The sequence below is a fragment of the Neodiprion lecontei genome, chromosome 6 (genome assembly GCF_021901455.1).
Source record: "Neodiprion lecontei isolate iyNeoLeco1 chromosome 6, iyNeoLeco1.1, whole genome shotgun sequence".
In the NCBI taxonomy this organism is placed as follows: Eukaryota; Metazoa; Arthropoda; class Insecta; order Hymenoptera; family Diprionidae; genus Neodiprion; species Neodiprion lecontei.
The window spans coordinates 4,447,675-4,466,755 of NC_060265.1; the positions used below are offsets into that span (position 1 = coordinate 4,447,675).

Below are 19,081 nucleotides of genomic sequence, written 5' to 3' on the forward strand. Positions count from 1 at the left end.
AGTTGAGAACGGTTTTTGAAAATTTTTTTCAATTCCTTTTCTAATCTGGCTAAATATTTGTAACGAAAGAGATGTGTGTCGTTTTGTTCTATTTGTTAGCAATTGTATTTTGATGTTATTTTTTGTATACGAATTAGCGAAATAATTTTAGTACAGAGAAATAAATCAGGAAAGTCAATTGTTCACGATCAGTGATTAGAGTTGAGAGGAGACTTCGGTGAAATTAAAAGGTTTTGCATCTTTGAATAAATGGTTTTGAAATTTTGACTATTTGTCTGTAACCCTGAAATAAGAATTTCATGAAAATTTGAGCCTCGTGAACAAAGCGTTTGGAGCGTTACGAAATTCTCTCTGAGATTTCTTCGAAAGGTTAACTTCCAGCAATACAAGTATAGCTTTAATTGTAGAAGGCTAAAATTTTATATCGACACACTTTCCACCATGGAGTAAGAATTCTGGTAAGAATATTATGATTCGAGTTTTCCAAGTTATTTAGTTCGTTACTTGAACTGACTGAATTTTTGTTTTTTATCGCCTGTCTTATGGAAATTTCACCGAAACTTTCTCCGAATAAATAATATTCATACTTGTAGAATCGCATCACGTAAAAATTCTTCAATGCTAATCGTGAGAATTAATTCACAACCACCCTTATTCTTACTACCCTTGAAATCTGTTATTTTTAAACACAATTTGAACACGTTCAATGGCAGAGTGATACATAGAGAACGATCGGTATATTTCCTTCCTTTCATCCCCTTTGAAGGGAAGGAGCAACGAGGTGGAAGAGAAGGGACCGTCGCACTTTCTAACTGATTTGGTAAGTCGTTCGTAACGCATAACCAACCTGGTAGATTACAGGCGATTACGAACATTGGAACGAAGAGCATTCCCCTCCCCCTCACCCCCATCGCCAACCACCCGTCTCGTCGCCCCTCCGCGCAGCCGACAAAGTCGGTATTTAGCATCCTCTAATTAAGCGACGGTCCATCTGCATACGAATGCCAGCTAAGTGGCCCCTGCCTAACCGGAACCACCATAACCCAGGCAGCCCTCCAGCCCTCTCGAAGTCGTCGGTCTCTCCACCCTCTCCTCGACATTCGCAACTCAGATCTCAACCTCACTTGTTGAACTTCGAGGCTTCTCTTTGTGACTGCGAGGAGATTGCGACATGGAATACTTTGCCTATCGGACGTCGATACGACCTCCGGTGTCATGGGTTCAATTCGTCATTGACAACGAAATTTAGATATCTGCGTGATTAAACTAAATTTCACGAATCAATTATAGAGCTGAAAAATTTTTCTAGGGTTAATCACAGAGTGTATGATTCTACCACTATCTCTCATCGTCTATACTCTAGCTGCTAGAACCTATACGTTACTTAAATTTTCTGTTTCAGTTTTAAGCTTATTTTTCTATAATGAATTTTTTGTTACGAAATATTATTACAACTTTTTCACGTCATTTTCTGTACTATCTTCTCACATCGCCATTCATGCACGGATATTGTATAAATCTATGTGGAATGTATCAATGTGATGTATATTTTTGTTAATAAATTCAAATTCAAAATCGAATTGTCTTTTGAAATATTTCAGTTTTTTTCCTATTTCTTTTTCGAGCGCAAGCTTTCGTTTGAAATAAAAATTTAAGCTGAAAAACACGCGAAGAAGCCATGCGAATCAAACTGGCGGAGTGAACGAGGGGGCGCTGCTGCGTGGCAGAGGCAAATCCTACATGATTAAATATTGATTCGAAATCAGTTCGTATTGCCTCGCTAAGGGGCTTAAGAGATTTCTTCTCATTTTATTCTCCACTCACTGCCTATATATGTAAGTATATTTCATTATGTATAACCCGTCAACTTTTCTATTCCGATTTCCATGCCCGTTAAGTCTACGTGAATTCCGGAATCATTCGCATTGTCGTAGATGTGATGTGCAGGCTCAGGGTTGCGTATTTTGTCGATGTTTGTAACGTACGTTGATTAATATTCAATCTTCGATTTGTTTTTATGTTTTGTACAGGAGCTCCTCTCATCCCTTTCATAAGGAAGGTTTCCCAGGTCGATCTCTCCGATTTGATTTTCTCTGTAATATATTGTAGTAAGCTAAAAACTAAGCGACGCGTATATTTTATTTATCTACCATTAAGCACTTTAGAGGGTTGAAACCACCCTCCCAAGTAAAGCACGTCAAATGGACGATCTGGCAGTTTCGCCCACACGAACACAATATTTGTCTAACCAATCCAACTGTATAAATTTTCCCATAACGAGAAATAAAAAACGTACTTTATTTAATTAAAAAAAAAAAAAAAAACTGCCCAATCGCCCCTTGACATGCCTTACCTTGGAGGGTGGTTTCCCCCCCTAAAAAATATTTGTCGTTTAGTTTTTACTCTACTACAACATATTACAAAAGTAATCAAGTCGGAGAGATCGACCTGGGATACCTTCGTTGTCAGTGCATTTTTCCAGGCTGTCTTATATTATCCAAGAAGGTGTACTTCTTCCTTGGGATATTACTATAGTAATCAGTTTCGATGGTGCACGCGGACGCCGGCGCGAATTCATTCGATTACATTTCGTCCTTCGATATCTATTTCTCGCCTTTCATTTTGCACCTCTTGTAGACCCTCTTAGGCGTCAACTGGAATCAGAAGACCGTCGGACTGGCGCAGCTACAACACCGTACACGGGTGTGTATATCGGGTGTAGAAAATTTATTTAAAAACCAATCTAGTTCATTGTTAAGGCTGACGCTTCTCTCTAGGATTTCCAATTTACTCGTAGGAACGCGATAACTCGATGAGGATACGATCGGTATTTCTTTTCAAATTTTCACCATCGTACGGCGCTAGCGACGAATTACAACCACGATTTATATAAAAATGTAATTTCATTGTTATTAAAAAACTTGACAATTAGCTGCTAATAAATCTGTGTACCATATTCCTCGCGCAAAACTACGCTTCAAAACTACCCGAGTTTGCCGCACAATCGTTGCCAGGCTCTCCGGTAGTTAATCCCGAGACTCCTGCAGGGGGGACAGTTTGTCGTTGAATCCGTGTTCATGCACTGCCTCAAGTGGGCAATAAAGCGGACTCTTTTTATGCAGTAAAACCGCGGAGTAGGTATTAATCAGGAAGTGCGCAGAACACGTGCAGAGCTCGGATAAGCGGAAGGTCGAGCCTGAGGTCGGAGGGATTTCGGGAAGCGCTTTAGGTACACAAACGCAAGCACATAATCACTTGGAGATTTGTCATTTTACTGCGGGGTTGGAAAATGTGCTGATAGATTCAACGCAACGTTATAATTTCATAACTTTAAGCGAATTTTGGAACGGGGTAATTTTTTAAACCAAAGTTCAAAAAATCAAACCAAAAAAGAAAACCGAAGAATCATTCGAGCTCCAGATATTCACCGGCTTTCTCTTCTACAGTCAGGGACCGAAGCGACTACTGGCAGACAGCCAGTGCTTCCGATTCAATCGCGAATAGGAACAAGGGTGAAGATTTGGGGCTGTTTCAACGCCGAGCGTCCGAAGGTCGGTTTCGAATCGGGCCGAAGACCCAGCGGACGGATCTTATTAGGGCGGGGGTTGTGGGAAGGCACCGTATTATTACCAATATCGGCCGGAACGTGATAAGCATGGTATCAGTCAGAGGCAGCCGGTAATCGAGAACCAGCCGCCCGTTTGGGGCGGCGGATAAACGAGGGGGAGGGTAGATGGCCGATACCTGTTGTTGCCAGACGCGGATTCCAACAGTTTGGATCCGGATCATCCGATAGTGATAATTACCTCTGCCTCGGCTCCAAGACCTACAAGCACCTTCGTCTTTCCCGTTCGAATCAAAGCATCGGCCGTTGTTGTATGAAATCGGCGATTACCTAGCGACGCGGATTTTGCCAGGCAAGGACTTCGTCGCTTCGTCGCTTCGCAGGTTCCTTCTCTCTCGCTCTCTCTCTCTCTCTCTTCATCCCGCAGATATGATCACAGTTATTAATTAAATCTAGCACATGAAGCTGTTTCGGCTCCGGCACGACGCGGAGCGTTCCACCCCTACGATCGTAAATTAGTGGATGGCCGTGCAGCGTACCCCGTGTAATTACACGAGAACCGCGTATGTGGGACTGTGCACACGCATCAGGGGCTAAGAATTTCCCCTCCCCCACTCACCTCAACTACTACAGGCAGTTGGCAAAGTGGATTCTACAGCCGTGCTATCAATCATGGAGTGCCGGCTTTCTCGGCATATTTACGACCGATCGGTGCTTCAGGCGAGTAGGCGGAAACTGATAGTTTGGCTGACGTCAGCTGCAGGTGGGAACCGGAGTTCCGATTTGACGAATTTAAGCTTCCGGTTGCAAGTTTTTTGTCCATACAGTCCGTCTTCAAAGGGAGAAACGAAAACGGCTCGACTTTTGTGCAGGTATGATAATTTCTTTGAACCCGTTCTTTCCTAGTCTTTTTTCACGTGACCGTGATTAACACGATTTAGACGTGTCGAATCCTCCGCGTGTTTACAAAGCGTGCAATCCCGCCTACCGAGCATCAAAGAATTATTGTTCAGTTCATAGAAACGGGTTTTTTCAACCGGGTAATATTGATGCGAAATCCATGATGCTACTCTTGCTCCCTTTTGCACTGCGAGTGTGAATAGCAAAAGTACGCCGTTACCAGATAGCACGAGACTCGCTGAATGGCGATTCAAATATCGATGATGATTTTTTCCCTTTTTTTTTTGTTCATTTTTTGTTGTCTTTCAACGGGCGCCAACGCAATTCCGGCTCGATGTTCGGTCATTGATTACACGCAGCGTTTCATTCCGCGTCGACCCCTTTCATCGAGTTGCGTTTTCACCCTGCATTTTCTCTCGTATTTCCTTCCCCTCCCCCTGAAGTTCACCTGGTAATGGCGTGTATTGATGCATCTGACTTTACATGCCTACACTCCGATCGCATTTTCATTTAAATATTATACTTCCACAGTGTCGGCTTTACGTACGTATGTTTCAAGGGGTGACGTCGCTTCAACCCGTCACAGAAGACTTCCGTCGGCGTGCAGGAGACGTCGAATCTCGCCTGTCGATTCCGGCCGGGTATTCGACCCGAACATTCGCATTTCACTCGACTTCGGTCTTAGAAAAAATATACGGATCGGTCGATTTTATTCATACTTTTCAAAGACAGAGTTTTTCAGGATTTAAAAAATAATGACATTTCGGTCAATTTACAGAGAAGTCAGTTGGGGTCAAAATCAGCTATCAAATGTTCGAACACGGTACGTTTTTGTGATTGACAACTACGGATAATCGAGCTTTTTCAATTGACGGACCATGAGATCGAAAATGTTTCCACCACGCGAACGTAGATGTTTCACAATAAATTGAATTCAACTTGCTTAACTGCAGTCACGGCATTTTCTTTCGTTCCGAGATATCTCTGTTCACATTCTACGTCCTATTCTAAAGTCAAAGCTACGTCGGTGAAATTCTCCACACTCGCGATAACGGGTTTCTTTGAGTCTCGAGTGTACAGATTTGTAAAAAAATTTGCGACCGACTGGCAGCCAGGAAAATAAAGAATACGTCAAGGTGAGCAGGTACTTTCGTTTCATTCCACTCATCGTGGGGCGTGCGGGCCGCAGTATAATGTGTGGTTAGTCTGACGAGCGACTCTCGTCCGCTAGTTAGGGGTAGATGTAATTAAAAGATAGGTCAGACAAGCGCGGCCACGGTCGCAGGTCGGTCCTTTAATCGTGTGGGTAAATGCAGAGATGAGGCTGTCGAGCCCGCCTGTAATTTGCCGGCCGCCGTGTTGCACGTATGCAAATCCGTCCCCTGCATGGAATGTGCACTTAAGCCCCTAGCAAAGCCCTTGAATACCGGTGGGCCTAACGTTACGCGATCAATCCGTGTCGTAATTAATAAGACTCGTTATCGCGACCCGCCCATCGCGCTCGCCGCAGTCACTGCGTCCTCCCGCCCCCCTGACCGTCGCCCCTTAGTCACCGGAAAGTGACAAAAAGTCGGTCGTTTCTCGTCCCGAGCTTTGATCGGCACAAATTACCCAGTCGTGTCGAAAATCGATCAAAAATAACTAAATGCGTTGCTGGGAATATTACGTCTTGGACGGACTAAATTTAATAAGCATGGTTCGAAAATTAATTTTCATCATTCCACAAAGGAGGCATAATATAAGTTGGAATGAAATCTGCAAAGAAAATTTTATACCGATCGTGATTGCCGTGTGCCTGTAATGAGAGGGAGAGAAAGAAAAAAAGGAAAAAAAAAAAGTAAAAAAAAAAAACAACGGAAAAGGGGTGAAAACGTAAAAAAATCCATGCATTTGGCTGCGTTTCACCGGGCTGGAATCGACGTACCGATGGAGGCAGAGCCGGGACGAGGTATTGGTGAAAATAAACGAGGCAGCGCGCACATCGCGGGCATTGCCATCCCCTTCGCCGTTCGAACGGGGCGCGTTGGGTGGCTATTACAATTAGTCACCATTATGGTAGGTTGGGCAGAGGTCGGGGGTGGAGGTGGTGGAGCTGGATGACCGGCGGGAGTCTATCATTGCTGACCAGCCGGCTCTACCGAACTGGACCGGACCGTTCCATCGTTTGAACGGAGCCGTGAGAGGCGGGGAACGGCGGGGGCCAGTTGAAACGGAGACGGGGAGGGGGGGGGGGGGGGAAGGGGGCACCGTAATTACAAGCATTCATTTCACACTGAAAGCCGAGCATCGCGTCAACCGGACGAGGCAGGCCGATCTGGAGTGCACCGCGTCGGGGAGTTGGTGAAAATAAGAGAACAACAAAAAGCGAAAACGCCGTTTTTGACGCCCCCTCCACCTCCCCATCAATGCTCTCGTAGATTTATTTGGAAAAGCTCGTTAGCGGAGGGATCGCAGCGAAATAATCGGTTAAAGTCGCTAGCGGTGTAACGATTTTCGGGACGCTCGAGCGTTTCCACTCACGCCTTATAACCCATGTACGAGTTATCTGGTAAGATGCGACGGCGGCATAGATACCGCTGATGATTTTTTTTACACTTTCATCGCTAACCGACTGGTGCAGTTTTCGCGGATTAACGAGATCCTCAAAGCGAATGGTTTCGCTCTGTAACACCTACGCTTGCTCAGCTTCGTCCTCTCGTAATGAGACCACGATCTAGTTTGACGTTATACCTGTAGCTCAGGATTATGCGAATGATCTTGACGCCTGGCATCCACCGCTCACGGTTTACGTTCACACGAAGTAAACGACCATCTGATGACGAGCTGCTCAAAATGTATACTTGACCCGCGATCTGGATATCATTACACTACAGGGTTGATGGCAACATATACCGAAAGGTGACTTCCCTTATAACCTTGACGAAAGGAGTTTGAATTTCTTATCACAATTTAATTAAAAATCCTTCAGTCTAATCCTGACAATTGGAAATTTTTAAGAGTTTATTCGAAACATTCGCAGAAACTACAGAAGTAGACGGACAGTGTCAGGGAAAAATCGTCAGTAATTATGCACTGAAGATAAAGAGTTGAGTGTGTGTGTTTTTTTTATGCAAATATTCGCATTGGATTTCCCCCTCAAAATGACTGGTTAACCGAAATTTGTAAATTTCCGGTTAAACCGTTAATAGTTACGAGACGCAGGGTGTGAAGAACGGTTTTACACAACGATTCGAACGGCAGTGGTTATACGGAACAAGCGAAGGGATCGACGTTGACAGGGAGGTGTCAACTCAATCCTCCGGCGGGAATCCGTCATAAAATCCGCGTTACAGCCATCGCATATATAATAGGGGGTTGCCAGTATCCGCGCAGCAACCCCAGAATGGTGTAACGATTTATTAATGGCAACGACAGTGTTAAGCGAGCGCGGTTGGAAAGCCGGTCTATATACAACTAGCTGGTGTATAATACACACAGCTATACAGAGTGAGTAACGATTCCTCGAAGCTGCAACCCCTCTAAGAAATTGAGCGATCTCATCTCGGCGACGAAAGTAGATACTGTGCTGCTAACCGGAAGTATAAGTGCAGAGACAAAAGAAAATTATAGAAAACGAAGATAAAAATAGAGAGAGAGAGACAAAAAGAAAAAAAAAACAACGAATAGAGTAAGATAAAATGGAAAAATCTCGATCGAGAGCTAGGAGCAAAAACGCTGCATTTGTAGAAAAACCAATACGGTGTGCAGGGTGGGGGGGGCGGCACGTGGATTGAGTTTGCGGTCTGGTGCAGGACTAGATGGTTAATTTCACACTCCCATGATTATATAGACGAAATGGAGGGCATTTATATGCGGCCGCGTGGAGGGCCGTTCGGTCGGTCGGTCGGTAGCTCGGCCGTCGAAGATGTCTGATTGGGTCCGATATTCAACGAATATAAAACCCGACTGCAGGATCCAAAGCCACGGGCACCCTCTCGATCCGAGCGTGTTATTATTATTATCATTATTATTATTATTATTATTATTATTATTATTATAATACATATACAGGTGGGTGTGCGTTACGCGCTCAAGTATCCGCGAGTCGTACCAACGCGCCGGTCGTAAGATCCTCCATCGAGCGAAGGGGTTGGGCGAGTGGATCTATGGGGTTGGGGTTGGGGATGGGGGAGGCCGGGGGTGAGGGGGTTGAACACGAGCATGGGCAGGTATACCCCCGCAGTCGTATAACGTAATGTCTCTCTTCCTGAATCCGAATGGAATCGTTCGGTAGCTCGAAAGATTGGCTCGTTCTTTACTTTTGAAGGCGGCTGTGTTCTCCTCTCTCCGCATCAGGGTGAGCGGAGTCAAGTTGGTTGATCGGCGTCTGTCTCAAGGAGCACTAGGAGGATCCTTTGGTCCGCAGGTAATCCCCTGCGTAGATGCTTCAGAAGGGGTGGAAAAGGGATGGAAGAGGGGGAAGGATGCAGTCCTGTAACGCATTAACGAACGCGCTGCAAACGCGCTCGAATAATATACATATACCGGTATAATATCATTCGTACTTGTGCTAAACGAAATATAGTAACGGTTTTCCAGTGCCTCGGCGAGAATTGTGACCATAAATATATTCACCTACCCGCGGCTTTATCGCTCGGTATATAATATGGCAGCGCGGTGTTTCTCAACGGATGAGTCAGTGTATTCCGCCAAGCCGTTACACTTACCGGAAATATGTACAGACCTGCGTGTATGCACGTACATATTAACGCACACACGAGACAGAGAGAGAGAGAGAGAGAGAGAGAGAAATGGAGGACAACAAGAGCCACCCTTGGTAACTACCCGGTTAACGCAGTGCGGCGTCGCGACGCGTCGCGCCGCTCGGCAGAAGCGCCGTTGAGCGTCCCTGCAAAGGTTATAAAAATTCAATTAACTCAGCAGTTTTAATTAATTCCGTATTTATATGGCGCGATAAACAGAAACGGCCCCAGTTTGTTTAATCCCCGGTATACTCGCGCTATCTCCACGTCCATTTTACCTGTACTTCCTTTTTTGCCCCCACAGTTTTTCGTTTTTTTTTTTTTCTTCTCTTTCCCCCCAACCCTTTTTTCCAACTTTAATACCGCGATCTTACCGAGTACACTTATACAATCGGTTGGTATCGGTACAGAGTAATCGGTGTACGATGAAGTGGGAAAGAGAGTGCGGTAAAAGATTTCAGTCGTCGAGATATCGTGGGTATTGTAATTGTGTCTCTGTGGGTACAAAGAAAGAAAACATTATCAAATACATGATTAAAGAACAAAAGCAAAAAAAAAATAAGGAAAAAGGAAGAAAAAATGAACGAAGGGGAAGCAGGGATATCGTACAAAGAGTATGAATAAAAAAAAAAAAAGAAGAAAAAAAGTGAAACTAATTTTCAGCCAGACTTTTTTCACCCTTGACTGGGTTCTCGGTTATCGGGAAATCGTGCAAGGTGCAGATTAGCGTGTCTGAGGCCGGAGCTATCGATTTCAATATCCATTCGATAAATATTCCTCTGGATAAAGTCAATCCAAGTTCTTCTCCATACTTATATACACATACCCAGGGCAATCTTGAATCTGGTACATACATATATTTGTATGTAGTACAGGGTTTGCTTTCGTGTGTGTGTGTGTCGATGGCCTCGCGCACATGATTCGAGATACACGACACCCCTTCAGGGACGAGGGATGGCCGAAGCACCCCGGCTTTAGATAATATCCTCCTCTCGAGCCGATCCGCATCCGCAACTTCCTCATTCACCCCCGACGGCCGCCTTCTTCCACCTCGTCTCCTCGGCCAAGGTATATTTTGAATCGTAAGTTTTCACATATTTTAAGGGCTCACGCCTCATACGCGCCCCGAGCGGTATCTCCGACGGAAGTCTATCGCGCTTATAGCCATGGAAGAGACGGTGATAAGCGATATACTCTCTTCGGCGCAAAGTCGCTTCGCATATATATATACACATTCTGCCAATAAAGACAGATACGCCACTCTCCTTCCTCGGCCAATCGCTTTTCCCTCCCCTCTTCCTCCTCCTCACCCATCAACTTGCGATAATAGAAATGTCCCGATTTTCCGCGCGTAATGTATTTGCGCACCTATGCCTACCGATTTCCAGTGACGTCGATTTTGCCGCTGCGTTAGCTGCCCGCATCAATGTTTTTTTTTTTTTTTCGGGATCTCTTTTTCCCGGTACTTTCCCCTTCTCTATTGTTTCGAATAATCGAACCCACCCGGGACTTTATCGCTGGGATTATTCTGCAACATTGTTTGGGGAGTTGGTTTGTACCAGACACGCGTGTTGCCCCCGGGTTTGATGATCGGAGGGCGTCGCGCACGGCTACGCTCAGCTGAATCAGCACCGTGCACTCTGCCGTTTCCCGCTCTCTGTCCGACGTCCGTGTGGGCCTGAACATGTGCACAGAGTGCGTCAAAAAGACGATTTCCTCATCGACGCTCTTGGGCATAATTTAATTTCGAAACAGCGACGCCGCGCTTTCTACGGCGCGGAGTCTCCGGTCGAACTGTAACCGACAAAGTTGATGATCAAAATCTAAGGTGGTTGAAAAACTTTCGCACGGATTCTTTCGACGTTGCCTGATAGGTACGCGTGCATCTATAAACTTCTTGGGGGTGGTACAAGATACACGCGAACTTTCGATAGGAATAAGTAATTGGAAGTTGAAGCATTTCGAAAGTATCGGCTTACCGAGTCAAGAAAGAGTTTTTTGTAGTTGGTGCAGGTTGTGAGCAGCAACTAAGTTTTCAGCCTGTTTCTAATATATTAATATTAAGTAGAAAGAAAGGTTGGCTGATCAGAGGAACAGCCAGTGGTGAACCGCATCAGAGAGCCACATCTATATCTATCTCGGCTATTAGCATAATTACAATACTTTCATCCGCAATGCATCTCTCCGTATTTATTTTAAGCTCTTTGATATTCCTGATGGGATTGCCGGCTGAACCCATTACGCTGATGCTGCGTTAAAAGGTAATATGAACCGAGGTTTGAACGCGGATAATAGTTCCTTTGCCAGGATAACGTGTAGGTTATTGATTCGATTCGACGAACCATCCTTGCTCCAATTATTTCTATTACATCGTCATTATCATTGCATTTTGAACCATAAAAAGAGAACGGCATGCGAGTAGGGAAAAAATTGGTTTCAATTCGGCAGTAACATCCTTCATTCTCGGAAAGACAACGATCGAATAATTGTTGCGGAAGTTCTACAAAGGCTTGAAAAAACACGGGATTTTAATGACTCTTGATATTTTTTATCCTGCGTTCAACCATCTCGCACTGAAGTGAGCGGCGAGGATTTAGTTTCGTCTGAATTACAGTCCGTTAATGTATAAAAGCAAGCGCGAGAGAGGGTGCAGAGAAAACTTGCCCCTTACACAGCGGTAATAATTGGTATAATTTTTTAGTCTTACCTACACATGTAGAGGGTCCATCAATCTGGGAAACGGGACGTAATTAAGTGCCGCACTAATTAGCGGAATATTAATCAGTTTCAACGATGTAATTAATTACTTATTATACCCGGTGGAACTCGTGCCTTGAAAATTGTCGTTTTCGAGCGTCAGAGACTGGATGGTGAGATTAAACGAAAGCGAAATAAATTGCGCGGTTATTTATTTCCATTTAATTTCGGTGAACTGCAGCCAAAGTATCCAGTGATTTCGATTTTTCACCGCTACAAATGACCGCCGGGCTCGCACGGTTTGATGTAACATCAAACTGGTTGCCCCTCGTCCCTGCCTCAGCAACATAAAACTCCCAGAGTAATTTACGTCTCGTCCACCCTGTAAATAACCGTTAAAGCTCTCTCGCCGTCCTGTCCTCATTCTGATCCCGAGACTTGCATCTGGACCATATTCCGCCCAAGGTAGCCAAAATCAGTCGCGTCCCCGGGAAAATCGAACCTTCTTCAAAATGGGAAAAGCAACCAAAGCAAGCGGATTCAAATAGCAATTGAATAAAAATCTCGCAGTGCATTCGAGCGGCGTTTCTCACCCTTGAACATCGACGAGCCCGCAAAATGTTGCAGATAGCGGCCTGCAGCTGCTCGGGGAAAGTCAGCGCTGCACAACGCGATGTTGGCTGGGCTCCGGTTTTATCTCGACATTGCAGGAGCGCCTGAAAGAGAGCAACTCCTGGTGAGCCGGTGTAAGCCGTACTTTTTGCGCGACTAACAGGGGCATTGCCTCATTATTTATACCCCGCACCTAAGGTACACCTAAGGTGGTCTTCAGTGGCCGCTGTTCATTTTACAGGACGGCACATGAACGTTAAATTTTTACGACTGCGGAATAAAGGTGCGCCAATTTGCTACGGCACCACAAACTCTTACTCGGCGTTTTTTCGCGTCCCTGTAGTAACCCGTTCGCGTTAAAATTAAAATATCGAATCATTTTTTGAGTAAATAAACGCTTTGATGGACGACTTTCAGATGTTTTGGACATGTTTCATAAAGTGACGTCTTTTTTTTTTCAAAATTTGCGTTTTTCACGCAACGTGAGAATAATTCTACAAAATAAATAGTGTCAATCCACTTGGCAGAATATTTTAACCCTATTTCAGTATATGTACTTGCCAATTATTTAATATGCAGTATTATCTCGAGATAATCGTAAAAACACCTGGCCCAAAGCTTGGGTCGAAATTTTAAAGAATTAAAAGTTCGAATAGTAGGAATTTCAGATAGTCAAAGCTTTAAATCGTCCAAATCCTAAACGATTGAAACTACGAATTGTAAAAGTTCGGATTCCGATCGACGTTTCTAATGATCAAATTTCGAAATTGACGAAATTTTTAGTAACTAAAATTCCCAAACAACGAAACGAATGGTTAAAATTTTGCACGATTTCACTTTTCGAAAATTACTCCAGGGTGTAAATAGAATGTAAAAAGATCAAAATAATTCTACAGAATTTTGTGATTCAGAAAGCCAGAATATAGAAAAATTATCATGTAGAAAGGCAAAATATAAGATAACCAACCAATATTCATATTCAATTTGCCGATTCTACATGTTTATTTTCTCCATTTTGACCTCGACAGATTTTGTCTTCCGCATATTTACCATCTTTCAAAGATTCGACGCGGTAACTCATTTATTTTTTGATCTTCGTACATTGCATTTCCACCCTGCCAAAATCATGGAACTCACTGCGTCCCGTAATCGCTGCAGCCTATTCGGCGTTCGAGTTGAGACATCGGACGAGATCGATCAGGCGACGGGATGCACAAGGTGGGAAGTCCTCGTTCCAGAGGCACTCGAGGTAAGTGGAGGTCCTGCAAGGGGAGTTGGTCGCCGTCAGGGTGCACGGCTGAGCCGACACCAGGACCATCCACGTGGCAATCACCTGGCTTGGGACAGGAGCTACTCCAGTGGTCGAGGCAGCGCGGACGGCCTCTTCATCAGGGATCACACGTGTGCCCAGCCAGCCGTCCTGGACGGCCATCCTCTTCCTCCGGCTCCGGCTCTCCGGGAGGGCGGCGTTCCCTCGACGCAGGTGCGGCATGTTATCACCCCGGACCGAGTGTGTACCGATTTCGAGTGGTCGAGGGCGGAGTGCAGAGGTCACGCACTACAGGGATAAGCCGTCGGAGCGTGGTCTCGGAGCTCGGAGTTTCAACCCCGTAATGCGTTTGCCTTGTTAGGCGCTCCTACGCCCGGTGAAGAGTCATCCTGATCCCCGATATCCTACATCGGGGTGAAAATTGGCGATGGCTGATCTCCCGTCTGCCGAAGCCGTCAAAGACACGCCCGACGGTCCACCGGAAACATACACGCGTACACGTGTCTCGATAACACATCGATGCATGGCGCATCATTAGAGCACCTTCTGTTCGGGGCACTCGCGTCTTCGCCGAGGAGTGGATCGCGTATAAACGAACGAACGAGCGTAACTCGTGCATGTAAACGAGGTCTGCACGACAATTGGCCGCCCCGCGCCCGACGGGATTGGGTAGAGCTGCTCTATGAATCGACGTCAGTAGCAAAGTTCACGTTTCAATGGCCCTATTTAAACGGTCCGGGGTCCCCGGCTGACGCAAACAGGATTTCTGAGCCCGGAAAAATTTCACTCTATCATTGCAGGAATCGCGCTCGCCAACGGCTAGCTCTCGTACAATCGCGGACCGATATTTTCTGTCAACACGGAACGCGAGGGGCGGCCAAACGCCTCGTTACGAGTCGACTGTTTGACCGCGGTATATGTATTTGGAAAAAAAATTTACGCGTCTGGACAATAACACTAATATACGTGCGTATAATGCTCTCGCTGCAGGCGTCACGTGTCAATCAGCTTTCGTGCCCTTCTTCCTTTTCGGTGATAAGGAAAGCAGTCGTCGCCCTTTTAAATCCGCAACGCCATCTTGAGCTCGGCCCGCCTTTGCCACGGCGAGAGTGTCTCCCGAGTATTATCAACTCGTTGGCAATCTCGGATTCGCATCTGCGCCCAATATAACCCGCTACGTCTCCGGCACCGTCTTTCAAACCAGACCGTAAACCCCCGCCATTTCTACCTATGCCCGTGTACCGCAACCTCTGAGAAACGCATCCGAACTATCAGACAGCCGCGAATCCTGACATCTAGACAAAGAGACTCTGCCTTGTCTGCAATGCGTGTCGCTCGAATCGTGCGAAATTAATTTCTGCGATTCGGTTATAATCTACTCACCCCCAAGAGCTCCGTGTCTCTGGCGTAATTAGCGTGTCCTCGAATCGATTCCATCCGCTTTTGACTCCTCGATTGTTTTTTTTTTTTGTTTATTCATTTGTTTATTTATTTATTTTTTTTCTGCAAGTAAACATCCGTTTTGCGGCAGTCAATTCGGCTCAATTTAAAGGCGGTATTTGAGACTGACGCGGAAGACGACCAGCTCTGGCTGTCCTGAGGCATGATGGATTGGCCATTTTCCAGGACCCGCTGCCGCTGTACATAAATCAAAGACGTATTACACTGCGAGGGGTTTCTTGCGCGTCAACTTTTTGCATATTACCTACGGTTGCGCAGGGTTCAATTCGTCGGGTACGCGCGACGATAGACACGAAGGCATTAAATATCAGACGGGCATTGATTGCGGAGGGTTTATACGGTAGACGAGGTGCGAGTTGACGAGGGTGACGGTTCAGGCGCCAGGATTTCTCCACCCCTGTAATGCAAGGGGGAAACGGCGCCCCGTCCTCGACTATCTGCACCCTCCGTCGCTTCTGTTTTCGGTATTAATATCTCCCATGACGCTCGTTCTCCAAGTTTCGCCACTCTCACCCCTCTGAAACAAAGATCATTCGAGTTCTTCGGGGGCTAGTTGCCCGGCGGAGATTCCGACGTGCATCGAGATGACGCCGCTTAAGTATCAAACCGACTGGTGCAGAGGCCGAGACTACGTGGTTTCGAATGAAAAATCTTACGTAAAGGATCACACTACGCCTCAGTTGGCCCAAATTTCTTCGGAATAATTGAATAAAGAGCCTTCGCTGTCTTCGGGAGGAACGTCTTATCAAGGTGGAGGCTGAATAATTACCGAAAAGGATCGTCAAAGATCGAGTATTAATTTACCTCCCGGGATTGTCTCGGGCGTAGATACGCAGTAAATCTCGTTTGTTCCGGTATCGGGAATTCGATATTCGGATGGTGCAGTGATAATTCAACGTACCATAAATCTCCCGGCCTCGATACGCTGACGTCAAGAGACTCGGGGTGATTTTCGGATTTCCAGGCTAATCACGTACCGGCTAAGAATCGAAATGGGAAGGGATTCCGGCCCAATTTCAATCCGCCTTTCTCCCATCCAGCTTGCTCATCTCTCATTCTGCCCTTTATCTTGAATTTGCGGATTCTCCCTTTGCCGGGGAGATATTCTTGACCATGTGCTCAGTCTCCTCTACACTCGGCAACGTGGCACTGTTAAAACAACCATTAAATTGACACTGAATGGCTCCGAGAACCACAAATTATTAAATTTAATAGTTGCTTGAACGGGTAGAATGATTAGCGCTTTTATAGAAAACGGCCGATAATTCGTCCGGGGAAGCAAACAAAAAAAAATTCAATAGACCCTAGCTGATAATTGATGGTGTATCGGTATTGTGGACGAAGAAGCTATTAAAATCATCGACGAAGTTTGTTTGCATGTACTCCACCGGGGCTATTGTAAGGACGTTACTTAACTCTCTCGCGGAAGCTCCTACCATAATTAAAACTAAAAAATTATTATGCGATGGCCCGCCGGGAGTTTTGAGCTTTGAATAAAAACGGCATAAATCATGAAGCACGCGGGTTAATCGAGTGTTTGACATGTTTATGAAATGTTTGAAAAAAGTAGTCGTCCATTGAATATGCCTACCCAGGTATGATAACATCTGAGAGGTAGAATATTTGGTTTGGAAAAGCGGGGTCCCGGGATACGCGGCATAAAGGCAATATAAATTTCGAATCTTTGGTCCGTGCCAATGGTACGGAATATTCTCTCTCGGACCATTGAAATGGATTATTGTACCGTACTTTTTATCCCACGTAATACTGTCAGAAGGGTCGATGTATGCAAGCGAATTGGCAGTTTTCCAAGCGGCTTCGAGTCGGGAATAAGACGAGGGTACGGGGAGTTTGACTGGGGGGATGAAGAAGATCTGAGGAATAGTTTAGAGTTCTGTCGATAGATGGTGGCTCGTCTGCAAAGCTCTGCCCGGGGCTGCTTACCGACCCGAGCCGACGCAAGGACGGCTGCGACGTTGAGACCAGCCTTCTGGAAAATTTTCATATAAAAGATTCCCGGAGTGTACCTCAAGTTTTCCCTTGGATATTACTCAAACTATTCCCACCATGCGGGATGGGAGATTTCCGGCCGGAACTCTTCCAAGGGGGTGTATTTTGGGGCCACTGATTCTATTTTGCCACCTTGCTCCTTCTCAAAGGTCCGACTCCCGTTGTTTCACGCCCGTTGCGGAACGGCGATAGCCCGCAGCTTCCGCACTCGACGCATCGGAATGCCAATTATAACCGAGCAGCTGGTCAAACAAGTGATAATTCAGGAAACGTCGTTCATTCCGCGCGTAGTTTATACTTTTTAAACAATACCGCAGATGGGTTTATCTATATCGCAACGGCTTGCCCTGCGCAAATACGACCTTCGATTATCCGGTATAAATTACTCTGCACTCGAGCGACTTCGGAAGTCTGTTAAGATACGATTTCACCTTACTTTATACGCCATGTACGGTAAGCTGATTATCCTACTCGCTGTTGCGAGCTCCTTATCGGCCCAGTCGAATTCTACCGTTTCACCGAACATTGTGACGACCGTTTCTACCGTCGCCGCAACAATGATCTATACCAACAGTTCGTCAATGATCGAAAGTACAACCGCATTAACGACAAATGCTACGGTGAGTTGCAATTTTGTTGATATACTATCGTGCCAGGGTATCATAGATTTTGGGAGAGTTTATGGCTGTAGTATGTAATTTGCTGTGTGAACCGTAGACTGCAGCCCAAAATACGACACAGTCTGCTGCCAACGGAACCAGGCCCCCGGGGCAAACTGAACGTTATAGATATACAAGACGTCCATCTGGAAGACCTCCAACCCCTCCACAACGTGTCCAATTTCCAGGATCGAAAATGATGTCCGACTTCATGAATACCTTAACCACACTTTTAGAACCGCCTGTCTCCAGCAATAACGTTAAACGCCATTCTAGAAATACGGTGTCTTTCAACTACTCGGATAGTGTTAATATAACCGATATGTCTTACTTTTTTAACGGTCCAAGTCTACCAGGTTTCTTCGGCGTCCCTGATTTAAGGTACTTCCAGATGCCTAATGTGAACGAAATGGTGCCATCGTTGCCTCAAATTTCGAATCCCCAGAATCTCCATATTCCCAGAATCCCAGGTTTTCCCAATTCTCCGGAAGTCTTCGGCATGCGAGATGTTACCGAAGAGGCGAGGCAAAGGCTAACGGCGGAAATCAGCCCTGGACAAGATCTGGCCAGCGGTATCCAAAACGCCATTCGGAATGGACTCAGCAGTTCAAATCCGACCGAAGCTATGAGGGGGCTCATCTCTACAATCTTGGATGCCTATTTGGCCGTCGCCCGAAACTGTCCTTTCCTCATCGCCGGTGGATATCTTATGCGCGAGGGACTGTGGCTCAGTTCCGTCGTCCTGAGGACCATGGCGAACATGGCAAGACAAGTCTGAAACGACTCTTAAATTCTGTTATTGATTACTTACTGCACTTGCACTTGGTAGACAGCATTGTTAGATGATTGTAATTGTTTTACGAACGAGTATCCTGAGTGAGAAAATAAATATGCTGCACCTCTAACTTCGCAATACTCGCTCGTCCGATGTATATGTTTCAATCTTATAGCAAAGGTATGTGATATTTTCTATAGTTAAGTTGCACATGTACGCGACGTATTTTACCTGAGGGTATGGAGGGACGCTTACGTACTCGTAGCACCGACGCGAGACGGTGCCCCATTCGATGCCTGAGCGAATATTTTTACCTCGACAGTCTGGCAAAATACATTTCCTGCGAAATGTCGCTGTAGGAGGTCTTCAGCTGCCTGAAGCTACTAGGCG

At 45.7% G+C, this 19,081-nt stretch overlaps 1 protein-coding gene across 1 annotated transcript; it reads left to right on the top strand.

Annotated features, from left to right (window-relative positions):
• The first annotated feature begins 17,650 nt into the window (after positions 1–17,650).
• LOC107217964 lies at positions 17,651–18,821 on the top strand. The gene is made up of 2 exons (XM_015655688.2): positions 17,651–17,877; positions 17,975–18,821. The coding sequence occupies exons 1-2, from the start codon at positions 17,704–17,706 to the stop codon at positions 18,692–18,694; spliced, it is 894 nt and encodes a 297-aa protein (XP_015511174.1). The 5' UTR covers positions 17,651–17,703; the 3' UTR covers positions 18,695–18,821.
• The last annotated feature ends 260 nt before the right edge of the window (positions 18,822–19,081 follow it).